This window comes from Phyllobates terribilis, unplaced genomic scaffold, assembly GCF_046119375.1.
Source record: "Phyllobates terribilis strain yellow unplaced genomic scaffold, ASM4611937v1 Scaffold_8__6_contigs__length_399053987, whole genome shotgun sequence".
NCBI lineage: Eukaryota > Metazoa > Chordata > Amphibia > Anura > Dendrobatidae > Phyllobates > Phyllobates terribilis.
The window spans coordinates 168,341,216-168,367,998 of NW_027362768.1; the positions used below are offsets into that span (position 1 = coordinate 168,341,216).

General features: G+C 49.8%; 1 protein-coding gene across 1 annotated transcript in view; it reads right to left on the reverse strand.

Annotated features, from left to right (window-relative positions):
* Positions 1-1,019: 1,019 nt before the first annotated feature.
* CFAP57 (cilia and flagella associated protein 57) overlaps positions 1,020-26,783 on the reverse strand; it is a 155,495-nt gene continuing 129,731 nt past the window's right edge. The window contains exon 23 of the mRNA XM_073643690.1: positions 1,020-1,233. Within this exon, the coding sequence (XP_073499791.1) occupies positions 1,049-1,233 (185 nt within the window). The 3' untranslated portion in view covers positions 1,020-1,048. The remainder of the gene's footprint in view (positions 1,234-26,783) is intronic.

Consider the following 26,783-nt stretch of genomic DNA (forward strand, 5'->3'; position numbering starts at 1 on the left):
GCTCTTTTATATCACACCCACAGCTGCATTCAGAGTTCTGCTCTTTTATATCACACCCACAGCTGCTTTCAGAGTTCTGCTCTTTTATATCACACCCACAGCTGCTTTCAGAGTTCTGCTCTTTTATATCACACCCACAGCTGCTTTCAGAGTTCTGCTCTTTTATATCACACCCACAGCTGCTTTCAGAGTTCTGTTTCTATATCATACATACAGCTTTGCCGCATGTTTTTGAGCCAGAACCAGAAGTGGATTTAAGAGCAATAGGAAATACAATGGACGGATTGATGCTTCTTCCTGCTGGATCCACTTTTGGTTTTGTCTCAAAAAACTGCACCAAAAACTGCCTGTGTGATTCCAGCCTGAAAACAGCTCCAGAGGCTCCTTTTAATGAAAAGTAAAAAATGTACGCCCGTCCTGTGTGTGGGCGAGGGGCTGATGGAAACATACACTCAGGAAAAAAAATCTCACAGCTACAAAGTAACGTCCAGAGCAACATTTCCTCTAAATGATAGATGAGGGTGATGTGATCAGAGCACTTACAAGAGTATTGTCCTGGAAAATTCCTGCGCTGAAACAACGCCGCCGCCGCCATTAGTCATTTTATAATTGCATCGCTCGTAATGTAAAGCTTCACCACTTATCATCTTTGGCACTCAGGGCATGATGGGAATTGTAGTTTTGCAATGGTTGGAGAGTCACAGGATGGGAAACAATATTTTAGCCATAGAAGTAGCCATGAACTTAAGAAAGCGGTGGTGTAAGAAGTTGCGTCAGTGTGTGAACTTTTTGAGTCATGTGATCATTATTGATGTAAATGGCGCCATCTCAATATATAAATAAATACAGTACATAGTATGATGTATACCAGCTCTGTGTAACGTCCTTATGCTGACGGTTATGAGGATGGCGGGGTCCGGGATGTCCAGCTACACCTCAGAGAGGAAACCAATTCCATATGTGTCGTGTGGAAAAAGAAAGCTTGTATCAGACACATGAATGATGGAGGATGACTGTTTATTGGGTTATAATAACACTAGCCGTGCGATCAGGTGGTGAGTGACGGTAACCTCCCCACCGAGGGCGGTCTGATCCCCGCAGACACATCCTGTGATTGAAGCACGTCATGTAAGCGTTTGATCTCCAGTTTCTGCAGTTCAATGATCCTTGCTGTTTCCTCCTCGATATTTAGCCGTAGCACCCCTGAGGCACGCGGGTCGCTCATGGAAGACCCTGTTATAGAGAACACAGAGAAGCTAATGTCCACATATCATATCAGACAACACCGCAGATACCAGGCTTTACTTTATCATGTCCTACTCCAGTCACATTCAGAGAAGTATTCACAGTTCTGTTACTACAGCGTGTCCCATCCTGTATTCTATCCTCAAGGCTGATACTGACTTCACATTCAGAGCTGCATTTACAGTTCTGCTGTTACAACAAGTGTGGATGAGACCCTAAAACACGCTGCACCGTACTGCACCACACTGCACTCTGCCACAATACACTGCACTACACTGCACTCTGCCACAATACACTGCACTGCACTCTGCCACAATACACTGCACTCTGCCGCAATACACTGCACTGCACTGTGCCACAATACACTGCACTGTGCCACAATACACTGCACTGCACTCTGCCACAATACACTGCACTCTGCCGCAATACACTGCACTGCACTCTGCCACAATACACTACACTGCACTCTGCCACAATACACTGCACTACACTCTGCCACAATACACTGCACTGCACTCTGCCACAATACACTGCACTACACTCTGCCACAATACACTGCACTGCACTCTGCCACAATACACTGCACTCTGCCGCAATACACTGCACTGCACTCTGCCACAATACACTGCACTCTGCCGCAATACACTGCACTGCACTCTGCCACAATACACTACACTTTGCCGCAATACACTGCACTGCACTCTGCCACAATACACTGCACTCTGCCGCAATACACTGCACTCTGCCACAATACACTGCACTGCACTGCACTCTGCCACAATACACTGCACTCTGCCGCAATACACTGCACTACACTCTGCCACAATACACTGCACTCTGCCGCAATACACTGCACTGCACTCTGCCCCAATAGACTACACTTTGCCGCAATACACTGCACTGGACTCTGCCACAATACACTGCACTCTGCCACAATACACTACACTCTGCCACAATACACTGCACTCTGCCACAATACACTACACTGCACTCTGCCACAATACACTGCACTCTGCCACAATACACTGCACTCTGCCACAATACACCACAATACACTGCACTCTGCCACAATACAATACACTGCACTGCACTCTGCCACAATACACTGCACTCTGCCACAATACATTGCACTACACTGCACTCTGCCACAATACACTGCACTACACTGCACTCTGCCACAATACACTGCACTGCACTCTGCCACAATACACTGCACTCTGCCACAATGCACTGCACTCTGCCACAATACACTGCACTACACTGCACTCTGCCACAATACACTGCACTGCACTCTGCCACAATACACTGCACTCTGCCACAATACACTACACTGCACTCTGCCACAATACACTGCACTCTGCCACAATACACTGCACTGCACTCTGCCACAATACATTGCACTCTGCCACAATACACTGCACTGCACTCTGCCACAATACACTGCACTGCACTCTGCCACAATACACTGCACTGCACTCTGCCACAATACACTGCACTCTGCCACAATACACTGCACTGCACTCTGCCACAATACACTACACTTTGCCGCAATACACTGCACTGCACTCTGCCACAATACACTGCACTCTGCCGCAATACACTGCACAGCAATCTGCCACAATACACTACACTGCACTCTGCCACAATACACTGCACTCTGCCACAATACACTACACTGCACTGCACTCTGCCACAATACACTGCACTCTGCCACAATACACTGCACTCTGCCACAATACACTGCACTGCACTCTTCCACAATACACTGCACTCTGCCACAATACACTACACTGCACTGCACTCTGCCACAATACACTGCACTCTGCCACAATACACTGCACTACACGGCACTCTGCCACAATACACTGCACTACACTGCACTCTGCCACAATACACTGCATTGCACTCTGCTACAATACACTGCACTCTGCCACAATACACTCCACTACACTGCACTCTGCCACAATACACTGCACTCTGCCACAATACATTGCACTCTGCCACAATACACTGCACTGCACTCTGCCACAATACACTGCACTCTGCCACAATACACTACACTCTGCCACAATACACTGCACTGCACTCTGCCACAATACACTACACTGCACTCTGCCACAATACACTGCACTACACTGCACTCTGCCACAATACACTGCACTGCACTCTGCCACAATACACTGCACTCTGCCACAATACACTGCACTGCACTCTGCCACAATACACTGCACTCTGCCACAATACACTGCACAGCACTCTGCCACAATACACTGCACTGCACTCTGCCACAATACACTGCACTGCACTCTGCCACAATACACTGCACTACACTGCACTCTGCCACAATACACTGCACTCTGCCACAATACACTACACAGCACTTTGCCACAATACACTGCACTGCACTCTGCCACAATAAACTACACTGCACTCTGCCAAAATACACTGCACTCTGCCACAATACACTGCACTGCACTCTGCCACAATACACTACACTGCACTCTGCCACAATACACTACGCTGCACTCTGCCACAATACACTATGCTGCACTCTGCCACAATACACTGCACTACACTGCACTCTGCCACAATACACTACACCGCACTGCACTCTGCCACAATACACTGCACTCTGCCACAATACATTGCACTCTGCCACAATACACTGCACTGCACTCTGCCACAATACACTGCACTACACTGCACTCTGCCACAATACACTGCACTGCACTCTGCCACAATACACTGCACTGCACTCTGCCACAATACACTGCACTCTGCCACAATACACTGCACTACACTGCACTCTGCCACAATACACTGCACTGCACTCTGCCACAATACACTGCACTGCACTCTGCCACAATACACTGCACTCTGCCACAATACACTACACTGCACTCTGCCACAATACACTGCACTGCACTCTGCCACAATACACTGCACTCTGCCACAATACACTGCACTGCACTCTGCTGCAATACACTGCACTCTGCCACAATACATTGCACTCTGCCACAATACACTGCACTGCACTCTGCCACAATACACTGCACTCTGCCACAATACACTGCACTCTGCCACAATACACTGCACTGCCCTCTGCCACAATACACTGCACTGCACTCTGCCACAATACACTGCACTGCACTCTGCCACAATACACTGCACTCTGCCACAATACACTGCACTGCACTCTGCCACAATACACTACACTTTGCCGCAATACACTGCACTGCACTCTGCCACAATACACTGCACTCTGCCGCAATACACTGCACAGCAATCTGCCACAATACACTACACTGCACTCTGCCACAATACACTGCACTCTGCCACAATACACTACACTGCACTGCACTCTGCCACAATACACTGCACTCTGCCACAATACACTGCACTCTGCCACAATACACTGCACTGCACTCTTCCACAATACACTGCACTCTGCCACAATACACTACACTGCACTGCACTCTGCCACAATACACTGCACTCTGCCACAATACACTGCACTCTGCCACAATACACTGCACTGCACTCTTCCACAATACACTGCACTCTGCCACAATACACTGCACTCTGCCACAATACACTGCACTGCACTCTGACACAATACACTGCACTGCACTCTGCCACAATACACTACACTGCACTCTGCCACAATACACTGCACTGCACTCTGCCGCAATACACTACACTGCACTCTGCCACAATACACTGCACTCTGACACAATACACTGCACTGCACTCTGCAACAATACACTGCACTCTGCCACAATACACTGCACTGCACTCTGCCACAATACACTGCACTGCACTCTGACACAATACACTGCACTGCACTCTGCCACAATACACTGCACTCTGCCACAATACACTACACTGCACTCTGCCACAATATACTACACTGCACTCTGCCACAATACACTACACTGCACTCTGCCACAATACACTGCACTGCACTCTGCCACAATACACTACACTGCACTCTGCCACAATACACTACACTGCACTGCACTCTGCCACAATACACTGCACTACACTGCATTCTGCCACAATACACTGCACTCTGCCACAATACACTGCACTCTGCCACAATACACTGCACTGCACTCTGCCACAATACACTGCAATCTGTCACAATACACTGCACTCTGCCACAATACACTGCACTGCACTCTGCCACAATACACTACACTGCACTGCACTCTGCCACAATACACTGCACTCTGCCACAATACACTGCACTCTGCCACAATACACTGCACTGCACTCTGCCACAATACACTGCACTGCACTCTGCCACAATACACTGCACTACACTGCACTCTGCCACAATACACTGCACTCTGCCACAATACACTACACTGCACTCTGCCACAATACACTACACTGCACTCTGCCACAATACACTACACTGCACTCTGACACAATACACTACACTGCACTCTGACACAATACACTGCACTCTGCCACAATACACTGCACTCTGCCACAATATACTACACTGCACTCTGCCACAATACACTGCACTGCACTCTGCCACAATACACTACACTGCACTCTGCCACAATACACTACACTGCACTGCGCCACAATACACTACACTGCACTGCACTCTGCCACAATACACTGCACTACACTGCACTCTGCCACAATACATTGCACTCTGCCACAATACACTGCACTGTACTCTGCCACAATACACTGCACTCTGCCACAATACACTGCACTACACTGCACTATGCCACAATACACTGCACTCTGCCACAATACACTGCACTCTGCCACAATACACTGCACTGCACTCTGCCACAATACACTGCACTGCACTCTGCCACAATACACTGCACTACACTGCACTCTGCCACAATACACTGCACTCTGCCACAATACACTACACTGCACTCTGCCACAATACACTACACTGCACTCTGCCACAATACACTACACTGCACTCTGCCACAATACACTACACTGCACTCTGACACAATACACTGCACTGCACTCTGCCACAATACACTGCACTCTGCCACAATATACTACACTGCACTCTGCCACAATACACTGCACTCTGCCACAATACACTACACTGCACTCTGCCACAATACACTACACTGCACTCTGCCACAATACACTACACTGCACTGCGCCACAATACACTACACTGCACTGCACTCTGCCACAATACACTGCACTACACTGCACTCTGCCACAATACATTGCACTCTGCCACAATACACTGCACTGTACTCTGCCACAATACACTGCACTCTGCCACAATACACTGCACTACACTGCACTATGCCACAATACACTGCACTGCACTCTGCCACAATACACTGCACTCTGCCACAATACACTGCACTGCACTCTGCCACAATACACTGCACTCTGCCACAATACACTGCACTCTGCCACAATACACTGCACTCTGCCACAATACACTGCACTCTGCCACAATACACTACACTGCACTCTGCCACAATACACTACACTGCACTCTGCCACAATACACTGCACTGCACTCTGCCACAATACACTGCACTCTGCCACAATACACTGCACTGCACTCTGCCACAATACACTGCACTGCACTCTGCCACAATACACTACACTGCACTCTGCCACAATACACTGCACTACACTGCACTCTGCCACAATACACTGCACTCTGCCACAATACACTGCACTGCACTCTGCCACAATACACTGCACTACACTCTGCCACAATACACTGCACTACACTCTGCCACAATACACTGCACTACACTCTGCCACAATACACTGCACTCTGCCACAATACACTACACTGCACTGCACTCTGCCACAATACACTGCACTGCACTCTGCCACAATACACTGCACTGCACTCTGCCACAATACACTGCACTCTGCCACAATACACTACACTGCACTCTGCCACAATACACTGCACTGCACTCTGCCACAATACACTGCAATGCACTCTGCCACAATACACTGCACTGCACTCTGCCACAATACACTGCACTGCACTCGGCCACAATACACTGCACTCGGCCACAATACACTACACTGCACTCGGCCACAATACACTACACTGCACTCTGTCACAATACACTACACGGCACTCTGCCACAATACACTGCACTGCACTCTGCCGCAATACACTGCACTCTGCCGCAATACACTGCACTCTGCCGCAATACACTGCACTGCACTGCAATACACTGCACTCTTGCCACAATACACTGCACTGCGCCGCAATACACTGCACTCTGCACTCTTGCCACAATACACTGCACTACACTGCACTCTGCCACAATACACTGCACTCTGCCGCAATACAATGCACTGCACTCTGCCGCAATACACTGCACTGCCCTCTGCCACAATATCCTGCACTCTGCCGCAATACACTGCACTCTGCCGCAATACACTGCACTCTGCACTCTTGACACAATACACAGCACTACACTGCACTCTGCCACAATACACTGCACTCTGCCGCAATACACTGCACTGCACTCTGCCGCAATACACTGCACTGCACTCTGCCACAATACACTGCACTCTGCCACAATACACTGCACTGCACTCTGCCGCAATACACTGCACTGCCCTCTGCCACAATATTCTGCACTCTGCCGCAATACACTGCACACTGCACTCTTGCCACAATACACTGCACTACACTGCACTCTGCCACAATACACTGCACTCTGCCGCAATACACTGCACTGCACTCTGCCACAATACACTGCACTACACTGCCACAATACACTGCACTACACTGTACTCTGCCACAATACACTGCACTCTGCCACAATACACTGCACTCTGCCACAATACACTGCACTGCACTCTGCCACAATACACTGCACTCTGCCACAATACACTACACTGCACTCTGCCACAATAGACTACACTGCACTCTGTCACAATACACTGCACTACACTCTGCCACAATATACTGCACTACACTCTGCCACAATACACTAAACGGCACTCTGCCACAATACACTGCACTGCACTCTGCCACAATACACTACACGGCACTCTGCCACAATACACTGCACGGCACTCTGCCACAATACACTGCACTGCACTCTGCCACAATACACTGCACTGCACTCTGCCACAATACACTGCACTGCACTCTGCTGCAATACAGTGCACTCTGCCATAATACACTGCACTGCACTCTGCCACAATACACTGCACTGCGCCGCAATACACTGCACTCTGCACTCTTGCCACAATACACTGCACTCTGCCACAATACACTGCACTGCACTCTGTCGCAATACACTGCACTGCCCTTTGCGACAATACATTGCACTCTGTCACAATACACTGCACTCTGCCACAATACACTGCACTCTGCCACAATAAACTACACTGCACTCTGCCACAATACACTACACTGCACTCTGCCACAATACACTGCACTCTGCCACAATACACTACACGGCACTCTGCAACAATACACTGCACTGCACTCTGCCGCAATACACTGCACTGCCCTCTGACACAATATCATGCACTCTGCCACAATACACTGCACTCTGCCACAATACACTGCACTCTGCCACAATACACTGCACTGCACTCTGCCACAATACACTACACTGCACTCTGCCACAATACACTGCACTACACTCTGCCACAATACACTACACGGCACTCTGCCACAATACACTGCACTGCACTCTGCCACAATACACTACACGGCACTCTGCCACAATACAATGCACGGCACTCTGCCACAATACACTGCACTGCACTCTGCCACAATACACTGCACTGCACTCTGCCACAATACACTGCACTGCACTCTGCCGCAATACAGTGCACTCTGCCACAATACACTGCACTGCACTCTGCCACAATACACTGCACTCTGCCACAATACACTGCACTGCGCCGCAATACACTGCGCCGCAATACACTGCACTCTGCACTCTTGCCACAATACACTGCACTCTGCCACAATACACTGCACTGCACTCTGCCGCAATACACTGCACTGCCCTCTGCCACAATATCCTGCACTCTGCCACAATACACTGCACTCTGCCACAATACACTGCACTCTGCCACAATACACTACACTACACTCTGCCACATTACACTACACGGCACTCTGCCACAATACACTGCACTGCACTCTGCCACAATACACTACACGGCACTCTGCCACAATACACTGCACGGCACTCTGCCACAATACACTGCACTCTGCCACAATACACTGCACTGCACTCTGCCACAATACACTGCACTGCACTCTGCTGCAATACAGTGCACTCTGCCACAATACACTGCACTACACTCTGCCACATTACACTACACGGCACTCTGCCACAATACACTGCACTGCACTCTGCCACAATACACTACACGGCACTCTGCCACAATACACTGCACGGCACTCTGCGACAATACACTGCACTCTGCCACAATACACTGCACTGCACTCTGCCACAATACACTGCACTGCACTCTGCTGCAATACAGTGCACTCTGCCACAATACACTGCACTGCACTCTTGCCACAATACACTGCACTCTGCCACAATACACTGCACTCTGCCACAATACACTGCACTGCACTCTGCCGCAATACACTGCATTGCCCTCTGCGACAATACACTGCACTCTGTCACAATACACTGCACTCTTCCACAATACACTGCACTCTGCCACAATACACTACACTGCACTCTGTCACAATACACTACACGGCACTCTGCAACAATACACTGCACTCTGCCACAATACACTACACTGCACTCTGCCACAATACACTACACTGCACTCTGCCACAATACACTGCACTACACTGCACTCTGCCACAATACACTACACGGCACTCTGCCACAATACACTACACGGCACTCTGCCACAATACACTACACGCTGCCACAATACACTACACTGCACTCTGCCACAATACACTGCACTGCACTCTGCCACAATACACTGCACTGCACTCTGCCACAATACACTGCACTGTACTCTGCCACAATACACTGCACTCCGCCACAATACACTGCACTGCACTCTGCCACAATACACTGCACTCTGCCACAATACACTGCACTACACTGCACTCTGCCACAATACACTGCACTGCACTCTGCCACAATACACTGCACTCTGCCACAATACACTACATTGCACTGCACTCTGCCACAATACACTGCACTGCACTCGGCCACAATACACTGCACTCTGCCACAATACACTACACTGCACTCTGCCACAATACACTGCACTACACTGCCACAATACACTGCACTACACTGTACTCTGCCACAATACACTGCACTCTCCCACAATACACTGCACTGCACTCTGCCACAATACACTGCACTCTGCCACAATACACTGCACTACACTGCACTCTGCCACAATACACTGCACTCTGCCACAATACACTACACTCTGCCACAATACACTACACTCTGCCACAATACACTACACTGCACTCTGCCACAATACACTGCACTGCACTCTGCCACAATACACTACACTGCACTCTGCCACACTACACTACACTGCACTCTGCCACAAGACACTGCACTACACTGCACTCTGCCACAATACACTGCACTCTGCCACAATACACTGCACTGCACTCTGCCACAATACACTGCACTCTGCCACAATACACTACACTGCACTCTGCCACAATACACTGCACTGCACTCTGCCACAATACACTACACGGCACTCTGCCACAATACACTACACTGCACTCTGCCACAATACACTGCACTCTGCCACAATATACTGCACTCTGACACAATACACTACACTGCACTCTGCCACAATACACTGCACTGCACTCTGCCACAATACACTGCACTGCACTCTGCCACAATACACTACACTGCACTCTGCCACAATACACTGCACTGCACTCAGCCACAATACACTACACTGCACTCAGCCACAATACACTGCACTGCACTCAGCCACAATACACTGCACTGCACTCTGCCACAATACACTACACTGCACTCTGCCACAATACACTACACTGCACTGCACTCTGCCACAATACACTGCACTACACTGCACTCTGCCACAATACACTGCACTACACTGCACTCTGCCACAATACACTGCAATGCACTCTGCCACAATACACTGCACTCTGCCACAATACACTGCACTGCACTCTGCCACAATACACTTCACTACACTCTGCCACAATACACTGCACTACACGGCACTCTGCCACAATACACTGCACTGCACTCTGCCACAATACACTGCACTGCACTCTTCCACAATACACTACACTGCACTCTGCCACAATACACTACACTGCACTGCACTCTGCCACAATACACTGCACTACACTGCACTCTGCCACAATACACTGCACTACACTGCACTCTGCCACAATACACTGCAATGCACTCTACCACAATACACTGCACTCTGCCACAATACACTGCACTGCACTCTGCCACAATACACTTCACTACACTCTGCCACAATACACTGCACTACACGGCACTCTGCCACAATACACTGCACTGCACTCTGCCACAATACACTGCACTGCACTCTGCCACAATACACTGCACTCTGCCACAATACACCGCACTCTGCCACAAAACACTGCACTCTCTCACAATACACTGCACTGCACTCTGCCACAATACACTGCACTGCACTCTGCCACAATACACTGCACTACACTGCACTCTGCCACAATACACTGCAGTCTGCCACAATACACTACACTGCACTCTGCCACAATACACTGCACTACACTGTACTCTGCCACAATACACTGCACTCTCCCACAATACACTGCACTGCACTCTGCCACAATACACTGCACTCTGCCACAATACACTGCACTACACTGCACTCTGCCACAATACACTGCACTCTGCCACAGTACACTGCACTGCACTCTGCCACAATACACTACACTCTGCCACAATACACTACACTCTGCCACAATACACTACACTGCACTCTGCCACAATACACTGCACTGCACTCTGCCACAATACACTACACTGCACTCTGCCACAATACACTACACTGTACTCTGCCACAATACACTGCACTACACTGCACTTTGCCACAATACACTGCACTCTGCCACAATACATTGCACTCTGCCACAATACACTGCACTGCACTCTGCCACAATACACTGCACTCTGCCACAATACACTACACTGCACTCTGCCACAATACACTGCACTGCACTCTGCCACAATACACTACACGGCACTCTGCCACAATACACTACACTGCACTCTGCCACAATACACTGCACTACACTGCACTCTGCCACAATATACTGCACTCTGCCACAATACACTACACTGCACTCTGCCACAATACACTGCACTGCACTCTGCCACAATACACTGCACTGCACTCTGCCACAATACACTACACTGCACTCTGCCACAATACACTGCACTGCACTCAGCCACAATACACTACACTGCACTCAGCCACAATACACTGCACTGCACTCTGCCACAATACACTACACTGCACTCTGCCACAATACACTACACTACACTGCACTCTGCCACAATACACTGCAATGCACTCTGCCACAATACACTGCACTCTGCCACAATACACTGCACTGCACTCTGCCACAATACACTTCACTACACTCTGCCACAATACACTGCACTACACGGCACTCTGCCACAATACACTGCACTGCACTCTGCCACAATACACTGCACTGCACTCTGCCACAATACACTGCACTCTGCCACAATACACTGCACTCTGCCACAAAACACTGCACTCTGCCACAATACACTGCACTCTGCCACAATACACTGCACTGCACTCTGCCACAATACACTGCACTACACTGCACTCTGCCACAATACACTGCACTCTGCCACAATACACTACACTGCACTCTGCCACAATACACTGCACTACACTGCCACACTACACTGTACTCTGCCACAATACACTGCACTCTCCCACAATACACTGCACTGCACTCTGCCACAATACACTGCACTCTGCCACAATACACTGCACTACACTGCACTCTGCCACAATACACTGCACTCTGCCACAATACACTGCACTGCACTCTGCCACAATACACTACACTCTGCCACAATACACTACACTCTGCCACAATACACTACACTGCACTCTGCCACAATACACTGCACTGCACTCTGCCACAATACACTACACTGCACTCTGCCACAATACACTACACTGTACTCTGCCACAAGACACTGCACTACACTGCACTCTGCCACAATACACTGCACTCTGCCACAATACACTGCACTCTGCCACAATACACTACACTGCACTCTGCCACAATACACTGCACTGCACTCTGCCACAATACACTACACGGCACTCTGCCACAATACACTACACTGCACTTTGCCACAATACACTACACTGCACTCTGCCACAATACACTGCACTACACTGCACTCTGCCACAATATACTGCACTCTGCCACAATACACTACACTGCACTCTGCCACAATACACTGCACTGCACTCTGCCACAATACACTGCACTGCACTCTGCCACAATACACTGCACTCAGCCACAATACACTACACTGCACTCAGCCACAATACACTGCACTGCACTCAGCCACAATACACTGCACTCTGCCACAATACACTACACTGCACTCTGCCACAAAACACTGCACTACACTGCACTCTGCCACAATACACTGCACTACACTGCACTCTGCCACAATACACTGCAATGCACTCTGCCACAATACACTGCACTCTGCCACAATACACTGCACTGCACTCTGCCACAATACACTTCACTACACTCTGCCACAATACACTGCACTACACGGCACTCTGCCACAATACACTGCACTGCAGTCTGCCACAATACACTGCACTGCACTCTGCCACAATACACTGCACTCTGCCACAATACATTGCACTCTGCCACAATACACTGCACTGCACTCTGCCACAATACACTGCACTCTGCCACAATACACTACACTGCACTCTGCCACAATACACTGCACTGCACTCTGCCACAATACACTACACGGCACTCTGCCACAATACACTACACTGCACTCTGCCACAATACACTGCACTACACTGCACTCTGCCACAATATACTGCACTCTGCCACAATACACTACACTGCACTCTGCCACAATACACTGCACTGCACTCTGCCACAATACACTGCACTGCACTCTGCCACAATACACTACACTGCACTCTGCCACAATACACTGCACTGCACTCAGCCACAATACACTACACTGCACTCAGCCACAATACACTGCACTGCACTCTGCCACAATACACTACACTGCACTCTGCCACAATACACTACACTACACTGCACTCTGCCACAATACACTGCAATGCACTCTGCCACAATACACTGCACTCTGCCACAATACACTGCACTGCACTCTGCCACAATACACTTCACTACACTCTGCCACAATACACTGCACTACACGGCACTCTGCCACAATACACTGCACTGCACTCTGCCACAATACACTGCACTGCACTCTGCCACAATACACTGCACTCTGCCACAATACACTGCACTCTGCCACAAAACACTGCACTCTGCCACAATACACTGCACTCTGCCACAATACACTGCACTGCACTCTGCCACAATACACTGCACTACACTGCACTCTGCCACAATACACTGCACTCTGCCACAATACACTACACTGCACTCTGCCACAATACACTGCACTACACTGCCACACTACACTGTACTCTGCCACAATACACTGCACTCTCCCACAATACACTGCACTGCACTCTGCCACAATACACTGCACTCTGCCACAATACACTGCACTACACTGCACTCTGCCACAATACACTGCACTCTGCCACAATACACTGCACTGCACTCTGCCACAATACACTACACTCTGCCACAATACACTACACTCTGCCACAATACACTACACTGCACTCTGCCACAATACACTGCACTGCACTCTGCCACAATACACTACACTGCACTCTGCCACAATACACTACACTGTACTCTGCCACAAGACACTGCACTACACTGCACTCTGCCACAATACACTGCACTCTGCCACAATACACTGCACTCTGCCACAATACACTACACTGCACTCTGCCACAATACACTGCACTGCACTCTGCCACAATACACTACACGGCACTCTGCCACAATACACTACACTGCACTTTGCCACAATACACTACACTGCACTCTGCCACAATACACTGCACTACACTGCACTCTGCCACAATATACTGCACTCTGCCACAATACACTACACTGCACTCTGCCACAATACACTGCACTGCACTCTGCCACAATACACTGCACTGCACTCTGCCACAATACACTGCACTCAGCCACAATACACTACACTGCACTCAGCCACAATACACTGCACTGCACTCAGCCACAATACACTGCACTCTGCCACAATACACTACACTGCACTCTGCCACAAAACACTGCACTACACTGCACTCTGCCACAATACACTGCACTACACTGCACTCTGCCACAATACACTGCAATGCACTCTGCCACAATACACTGCACTCTGCCACAATACACTGCACTGCACTCTGCCACAATACACTTCACTACACTCTGCCACAATACACTGCACTACACGGCACTCTGCCACAATACACTGCACTGCAGTCTGCCACAATACACTGCACTGCACTCTGCCACAATACACTGCACTCTGCCACAAAACACTGCACTACACTGCACTCTGCCACAATACACTGCACTGCACTCTGCCACAATACACTACACTGCACTCTGCCACAATACACTACACTACACTGCACTCTGCCACAATACACTGCAATGCACTCTGCCACAATACACTGCACTCTGCCACAATACACTGCACTGCACTCTGCCACAATACACTTCACTACACTCTGCCACAATACACTGCACTACACGGCACTCTGCCACAATACACTGCACTGCACTCTGCCACAATACACTGCACTGCACTCTGCCACAATACACTGCACTCTGCCACAATACACTGCACTCTGCCACAAAACACTGCACTCTGCCACAATACACTGCACTCTGCCACAATACACTGCACTGCACTCTGCCACAATACACTGCACTACACTGCACTCTGCCACAATACACTGCACTCTGCCACAATACACTACACTGCACTCTGCCACAATACACTGCACTACACTGCCACACTACACTGTACTCTGCCACAATACACTGCACTCTCCCACAATACACTGCACTGCACTCTGCCACAATACACTGCACTCTGCCACAATACACTGCACTACACTGCACTCTGCCACAATACACTGCACTCTGCCACAATACACTGCACTGCACTCTGCCACAATACACTACACTCTGCCACAATACACTACACTCTGCCACAATACACTACACTGCACTCTGCCACAATACACTGCACTGCACTCTGCCACAATACACTACACTGCACTCTGCCACAATACACTACACTGTACTCTGCCACAAGACACTGCACTACACTGCACTCTGCCACAATACACTGCACTCTGCCACAATACACTGCACTCTGCCACAATACACTACACTGCACTCTGCCACAATACACTGCACTGCACTCTGCCACAATACACTACACGGCACTCTGCCACAATACACTACACTGCACTTTGCCACAATACACTACACTGCACTCTGCCACAATACACTGCACTACACTGCACTCTGCCACAATATACTGCACTCTGCCACAATACACTACACTGCACTCTGCCACAATACACTGCACTGCACTCTGCCACAATACACTGCACTGCACTCTGCCACAATACACTGCACTCAGCCACAATACACTACACTGCACTCAGCCACAATACACTGCACTGCACTCAGCCACAATACACTGCACTCTGCCACAATACACTACACTGCACTCTGCCACAAAACACTGCACTACACTGCACTCTGCCACAATACACTGCACTACACTGCACTCTGCCACAATACACTGCAATGCACTCTGCCACAATACACTGCACTCTGCCACAATACACTGCACTGCACTCTGCCACAATACACTTCACTACACTCTGCCACAATACACTGCACTACACGGCACTCTGCCACAATACACTGCACTGCAGTCTGCCACAATACACTGCACTGCACTCTGCCACAATACACTGCACTCTGCCACAAAACACTGCACTACACTGCACTCTGCCACAATACACTGCACTGCACTCTGCCACAATACACTACACTGCACTCTGCCACAATACACTACACTGCACTCTGCCACAATACACAACACTGCACTCTGCCAAAATACACTACACTGCACTCTGCCACAATACACTGCACTCTGACACAATACACTGCACTGCACTCTGCAACAATACACTGCACTCTGCCACAATACACTGCACTGCACTCTGCCACAATACACTGCACTGCACTCTGACACAATACACTGCACTGCACTCTGACACAATACACTGCACTGCACTCTGCCACAATACACTGCACTCTGCCACAATACACTACACTGCACTCTGCCACAAAATACTACACTGCACTCTGCCACAATACACTACACTGCACTCTGCCACAATACACTGCACTGCACTCTGCCACAATACACTGCACTGCACTCTGCCACAATACACTACACTGCACTCTGCCACAATACACTACACTGCACTCTGCCACAATACACTGCACTGCACTCTGCCACAATACACTACACTGCACTCTGCCACAATACACTGCACTGCACTCTGCCACAATACACTGCACTACACTGCACTCTGCCACAATACACTACACTGCACTGCACTCTGCCACAATACACTGCACTACACTGCACTCTGCCACAATACATTGCACTCTGCCACAATACACTGCATTGCACTCTGCCACAATACACTGCACTCTGTCACAATACACTGCACTCTGCCACAATACACTGCACTACACTGCACTCTGCCACAATACATTGCACTCTGCCACAATACACTGCAATGCACTCTGCCACAATACACTGCACTCTGTCACAATACACTGCACTCTGCCACAATACACTGCACTACACTGCACTCTGCCACAATACACTGCACTGCACTCTGCCACAATATACTGCACTCTGCCACAATACACTGCACTGCACTCTGCCACAATACACTGCACTACACTCTGCCACAATACACTGCACTCTGCCACAATACACTACACTGCACTGCACTCTGCCACAATACACTGCACTCTGCCACAATACACTGCACTCTGCCACAATACAGTGCACTGCACTCTGCCACAATACACTGCACTCTGCCACAATACACTGCACTGCACTCTGCCACAATACACTGCACTCTGCCACAATACACTACACTGCACTGCACTCTGCCACAATACACTGCACTGCACTCTGCCACAATACACTGCACTGCACTACACTGCACTCTGCCACAATACACTGCACTCTGCCACAATACACTACACTGCACTCTGCCACAATACACTGCAATACACTGCCACAATACACTGCACTACACTGTACTCTGCCACAATACACTGCACTCAGCCACAATACACTGCACTGCACTCTGCCACAATACACTGCACTACACTGCACTCTGCCACAATACACTGCACTACACTGCCACAATACACTGCACTACACTGTACTCTGCCACAATACACTGCACTCTGCCACAATACACTACACTGCACTCTGCCACAATACACTGCACTCTGCCACAATACACTACACTGCACTCTGCCACAATACACTGCACTGCACTCTGCCACAATACACTGCACTGCACTCTGCCACAATACACTGCACTACACTGCATTCTGCCACAATACATTGCACTCTGCCACAATGCACTGCACTACACTGCACTCTGCCACAATACATTGCACTCTGCCACAATGCACTGCACTACACTGCACTCTGCCACAATACACTGCACTGCACTCTGCCACAATACATTGCACTGCACTCTGCCACAATACACTGCACTACACTCTGCCACAATACACTGCACTCTGCCACAATACACTGCACTCTGCAACAATACACTGCACTACACTGCACTCTTCCACAATACACTACACGGCACTCTGCCACAATACACTACACTGCACTCTGCCACAATACACTACACTGCACTCTTCCACAATACACTGCACTGCACTCTGCCACAATACACTGCACTCTGCCACAATACACTGCACTACACTGCACTCTGCCACAATACACTACACTGCACTCAGCCACAATACACTGCACTGCACTCTGCCACAATACACTACACTGCACTCTGCCACAATACACTGCACTGCACTCTGCCACAATACACTACACTGCACTCTGCCACAATACACTGCACTACACTGCACTCTGCCACAATACACTGCACTGCACTCTGCCACAATACATTGCACTGCACTCTGCCACAATACACTGCACTACACTCAGCCACAATACACTGCACTACACTGCACTCTGCCACAATACACTACACTGCACTCTGCCACAATACACTGCACTGCACTCTGCCACAATACACTGCACTGCACTCTGCCACAATACACTGCACTCCACCACAATACACTGCACTGCACTCTGCCACAATACACTGCAATCTGCCACAATACACTGCACTCTGCCACAATACACTACACTGCACTGCACTCTGCCACAATACACTGCACTCTGTCACAATACACTGCACTGCACTCTGCCACAATACACTGCACTCTGCCACAATACACTGCACTCTGCCACAATACACTGCACTGCACTCTGCCGCAATCCACTGCACTGCACTGCGCCGCAATACACTGCACTTTGTACTCTTGCCACAATACACTGCACTGCGCCGCAATACACTGCACTCTGCACTCTTGCCACAATACACTGCACTACACTGCCCTCTGCCACAATACAATGCACTCTGCCGCAATACGCTGCACTGCACTCTGCCACAATACACTGCACTGCCCTCTGCCACAATATCCTGCACTCTGCCACAATACACTGCACTCTGCCACAATACACTGCACTCTGCACTCTTGCCACAATACACTGCACTACACTGCACTCTGCCGCAATACACTACACTGCAGTCTGCCACAATACACTGCACTCTGCCGCAATACACTGCACTGCACTCTGCCGCAATACAATGCACTGCCCTCTGCCACAATATCCTGCACTCTGCCGCAATACACTGCACACTGCCGCAATACACTGCACTCTGCACTCTTGCCACAATACACTGCACTACACTGCACTCTGCCACAATACACTGCACTGCACTCTGCCGCAATACACTGCACTGCCCTCTGCCACAATATCCTGCACTCTGCCACAATACACTGCACTCTGCCGCAATACACTGCACTCTGCACTCTTGCCACAATACACTGCACTCTGAAGCAATACACTACACTGCACTCTGCCACAATACACTGCACTACACTCTGCCACAATACACTGCACTCTGCCACAATACACTACACGGCACTCTGCAACAATACACTGCAGTCTGCCACAATACACTACACAGCACTCTGCCACAATACACTGCACTACACTCTGCCACAATACACTGCACTCTGCCACAATACACTACACTGCACTCTGCCACAATACACGGCACTGCACTCTGCCACAATAAACTACACGGCACTCTGCCACAATACACTGCACTGCACTCTGCCACAATACACTGCACTGCACTCTGCCACAATACACTGCACTCTGCCACAATACACTGCACTGCACTCTGCTGCAATACACTGCACTCTGCCACAATACACTGCACTGCACTCTGCCACAATACACTGCACCGCAATACACTGCACTCTGCACTCTTGCCACAATACACTGCACTCTGCCACAATACACTGCACTCTGCCACAATACACTGCACTGCACTCTGCTGCAATACACTGCACTGCACTCTGCCACAATACACTGCACTACACTCTGCCACAATACACTGCACTCTGCCACAATACACTATACGGCACTATGCCACAATACACTGCACTGCACTCTGCCACAATACACTACACTGCACTCTGCCACAATACACTGCACTGCACTCTGCCACAATACACTGCACTACACTGCACTCTGCCACAATACACTGCACTGCACTCTGCCACAATACATTGCACTGCACTCTGCCACAATACACTGCACTACACTCAGCCACAATACACTGCACTACACTCAGCCACAATACACTGCACTACACTGCACTCTGCCACAATATACTACACTGCACTCTGCCACAATACACTGCACTGCACTCTGCCACAATACACTGCACTGCACTCTGCCACAATACACTGCACTCCACCACAATACACTGCACTGCACTCTGCCACAATACACTGCACTCTGCCACAATACACTGCACTCTGCCACAATACACTACACTGCACTGCACTCTGCCACAATACACTGCACTCTGTCACAATACACTGCACTGCACTCTGCCACAATACACTGCACTCTGCCACAATACACTGCACTGCACTCTGCCGCAATCCACTGCACTGCACTGCGCCGCAATACACTGCACTTTGTACTCTTGCCACAATACACTGCACTGCGCCGCAATACACTGCACTCTGCACTCTTGCCACAATACACTGCACTACACTGCCCTCTGCCACAATACAATGCACTCTGCCGCAATACGCTGCACTGCACTCTGCCACAATACACTGCACTGCCCTCTGCCACAATATCCTGCACTCTGCCACAATACACTGCACTCTGCCACAATACACTGCACTCTGCACTCTTGCCACAATACACTGCACTACACTGCACTCTGCCGCAATACACTACACTGCAGTCTGCCACAATACACTGCACTCTGCCGCAATACACTGCACTGCACTCTGCCGCAATACACTGCACTGCCCTCTGCCACAATATCCTGCACTCTGCCGCAATACACTGCACACTGCCGCAATACACTGCACTCTGCACTCTTGCCACAATACACTGCACTACACTGCACTCTGCCACAATACACTGCACTGCACTCTGCCGCAATACACTGCACTGCCCTCTGCCACAATATCCTGCACTCTGCCACAATACACTGCACTCTGCCGCAATACACTGCACTCTGCACTCTTGCCACAATACACTGCACTCTGCCGCAATACACTACACTGCACTCTGCCACAATACACTGCACTACACTCTGCCACAATACACTGCACTCTGCCACAATACACTACACGGCACTCTGCAACAATACACTGCAGTCTGCCACAATACACTACACAGCACTCTGCCACAATACACTGCACTACACTCTGCCACAATACACTGCACTCTGCCACAATACACTACACTGCACTCTGCCACAATACACGGCACTGCACTCTGCCACAATAAACTACACGGCACTCTGCCACAATACACTGCACTGCACTCTGCCACAATACACTGCACTGCACTCTGCCACAATACACTGCACTCTGCCACAATACACTGCACTGCACTCTGCTGCAATACACTGCACTCTGCCACAATACACTGCACTGCACTCTGCCACAATACACTGCACCGCAATACACTGCACTCTGCACTCTTGCCACAATACACTGCACTCTGCCACAATACACTGCACTCTGCCACAATACACTGCACTGCACTCTGCTGCAATACACTGCACTGCACTCTGCCACAATACACTGCACTCTGCCACAATACAATACACTGCACTCTGCCACAATACACTGCACTGCACTCTGCCACAATACACTGCACTACACTCTGCCACAATACACTGCACTCTGCCACAATACACTACACGGCACTATGCCACAATACACTGCACTGCACTCTGCCACAATACACTACACTGCACTCTGCCACAATACACTGCACTGCACTCTGCCACACTGCACTGCACTCTGCCACAATACACTGCACGGCACTCTGCCACAATACACTACACTGTACTCGGCCACAATACACTGCACTACACTGCACTCTGCCACAATACACTGCACTCTGCCACAATACATTGCACTCTGCCACAATACACTGCACTGCACTCTGCCACAATACACTGCACTCTGCCACAATACACTACACTGCACTCTGCCACAATACACTGCACTACACTGCCACAATACACTGCACTACACTGTACTCTGCCACAATACACTGCACTCTGCCACAATACACTACACTGCACTCTGCCACAATACAGTGCACTCTGCCACAATACACTACACTGCACTCTGCCACAATACACTGCACTGCACTCTGCCACAATACACTACACTGCACTCTGCCACAATACACTGCACTACACTGCATTCTGCCACAATACACTGCACTGCACTCTGCCACAATACATTGCACTCTGCCACAATGCACTGCACTACGCTGCACTCTGCCACAATACACTGCACTGCACTCTGCCACAATACATTGCACTGCACTCTGCCACAATACACTGCACTACACTCTGCCACAATACACTGCACTCTGCCACAATACACTGCACTCTGCAACAATACACTGCACTACACTGCACTCTTCCACAATACACTACACGGCACTCTGCCACAATACACTACACTGCACTCTGCCACAATACACTACACTGCACTCTGCCACAATACACTGCACTGCACTCTGCCACAATACACTGCACTCTGCCACAATACACTGCACTACACTGCACTCTGCCATAATACACTACACTGCACTCTGCCACAATACACTGCACTGCACTCTGCCACAATACACTACACTGCACTCTGCCACAATACACTGCACTGCACTCTGCCACAATACACTACACTGCACTCTGCCACAATACACTGCACTACACTGCACTCTGCTACAATACACTGCACTGCACTCTGCCACAATACATTGCACTGCACTCTGCCACAATACACTGCACTACACTCAGCCACAATACACTGCACTACACTGCACTCTGCCACAATACACTACACTGCACTCTGCCACAATACACTGCACTGCACTCTGCCACAATACACTGCACTCTGCCACAATACACTGCACTCCACCACAATACACTGCACTGCACTCTGCCACAATACACTGCACTCTGCCACAATACACTACACTGCACTGCACTCTGCCACAATACACTGCACTCTGTCACAATACACTGCACTGCACTCTGCCACAATACACTACACTGCACTCTGCCACAATACACTACACTGCACTCTGCCACAATACACTGCACTACACTGCACTCTGCCACAATACACTGCACTCTGCCACAATACACTACACTGCACTCTGCCACAATACACTGCACAACACTGCACTCTGCCACAATACACTGCACTCTGCCACAATACACTGCACTGCACTCTGCCACAATACACTGCACTCTGCCACAATACACTGCACTCTGCCACAATACACTGCACTCTGCACTCTTGCCACAATACACTGCACTCTGCCACAATACACTGCACTCTGCCACAATACACTACACTGCACTCTGCCACAATACACTGCACTACACTGCACTCTGCCACAATACACTGCACTCTGCCACAATACACTGCACTCTGCCACAATACACTGCACTCTGCCACAATACACTGCTCTCTGCCACAATACACTGCACTCTGCCACAATACACTGCACTGCACTCTGCCGCAATACACTGCACTGCCCTCTGCCACAATACACTGCACTCTGCCACAATACACTGCACTCTGCACTCTGCCACAATACACTGCACTCTGCCACAATACACAGCACTGCACTCTGCCACAATACACTACACTGCACTCTGCCACAATACACTACACTGCACTCTGCCACAATACACTGCACTACACTCTGCCACAATACACTGCACTCTGCCACAATACACTACACGGCACTCTGCAACAATACACTGCACTGCACTCTGCCACAATAAACTACACTGCACTCTGCCACAATACACTACACTGCACTTTGCCACAATACACTGCACTACACTGCACTCTGCCACAATACACTACACGGCACTCTGCCACAATACACTACACTGCACTCTGCCACAATACACTACACTCTGCCACAATACACTACACTGCACTCTGCCACAATACACTGCACTGCACTCTGCCACAATACACTGCACTGAGCCACAATACACTGCACTACACTGCACTCTGCCACAATACACTGCACTGCACTCTGCCACAATACACTGCACTCTGCCACAATACACTACATTGCACTGCACTCTGCCACAATACACAGCATTGCACTCTGCCACAATACACTGCACTGTACTCTGCCACAATACACTGCACTGCACTCGGCCACAATACACTGCACTGCACTCGGCCACAATACACTGCACTCGGCCACAATACACTGCACTGCACTCTGCCACAATACACTACACGGCACTCTACCACAATACACTGCACTGCACTCTGCCACAATACACTGCACTCTGCCACAATACACTGCACTCTGCCACAATACACTGCACTGCACTCTGCCGCAATCCACTGCACTGCACTGCGCCGCAATACACTGCACTTTGTACTCTTGCCACAATACACTGCACTGCGCCGCAATACACTGCACTCTGCACTCTTGCCACAATACACTGCACTACACTGCCCTCTGCCACAATACACTGCACTCTGCCGCAATACGCTGCACTGCACTCTGCCACAATACACTGCACTGCCCTCTGCCACAATTTCCTGCACTCTGCCACAATACACTGCACTCTGCCACAATACACTGCACTCTGCACTCTTGCCACAATACACTGCACTACACTGCACTCTGCCGCAATACACTACACTGCAGTCTGCCACAATACACTGCACTCTGCCGCAATACACTGCACTGCACTCTGCCGCAATACACTGCACTGCCCTCTGCCACAATATCCTGCACTCTGCCGCAATACACTGCACACTGCCGCAATACACTGCACTCTGCACTCTTGCCACAATACACTGCACTACACTGCACTCTGCCACAATACACTGCACTGCACTCTGCCGCAATACACTGCACTGCCCTCTGCCACAATATCCTGCACTCTGCCGCAATACACTGCACTCTGCCGCAATACACTGCACTCTGCACTCTTGCCACAATACACTGCACTCTGCTGCAATACACTACACTGCACTCTGCCACAATACACTGCACTACACTCTGCCACAATACATTGCACTCTGCCACAATACACTACACGGCACTCTGCAACAATACACTGCAGTCTGCCACAATACACTACACAGCACTCTGCCACAATACACTGCACTACACTCTGCCACAATACACTGCACTCTGCCACAATACACTACACTGCACTCTGCCACAATACACGGCACTGCACTCTGCCACAATAAACTACACGGCACTCTGCCACAATACACTGCACTGCACTCTGCCACAATACACTGCACTGCACTCTGCCACAATACACTGCAC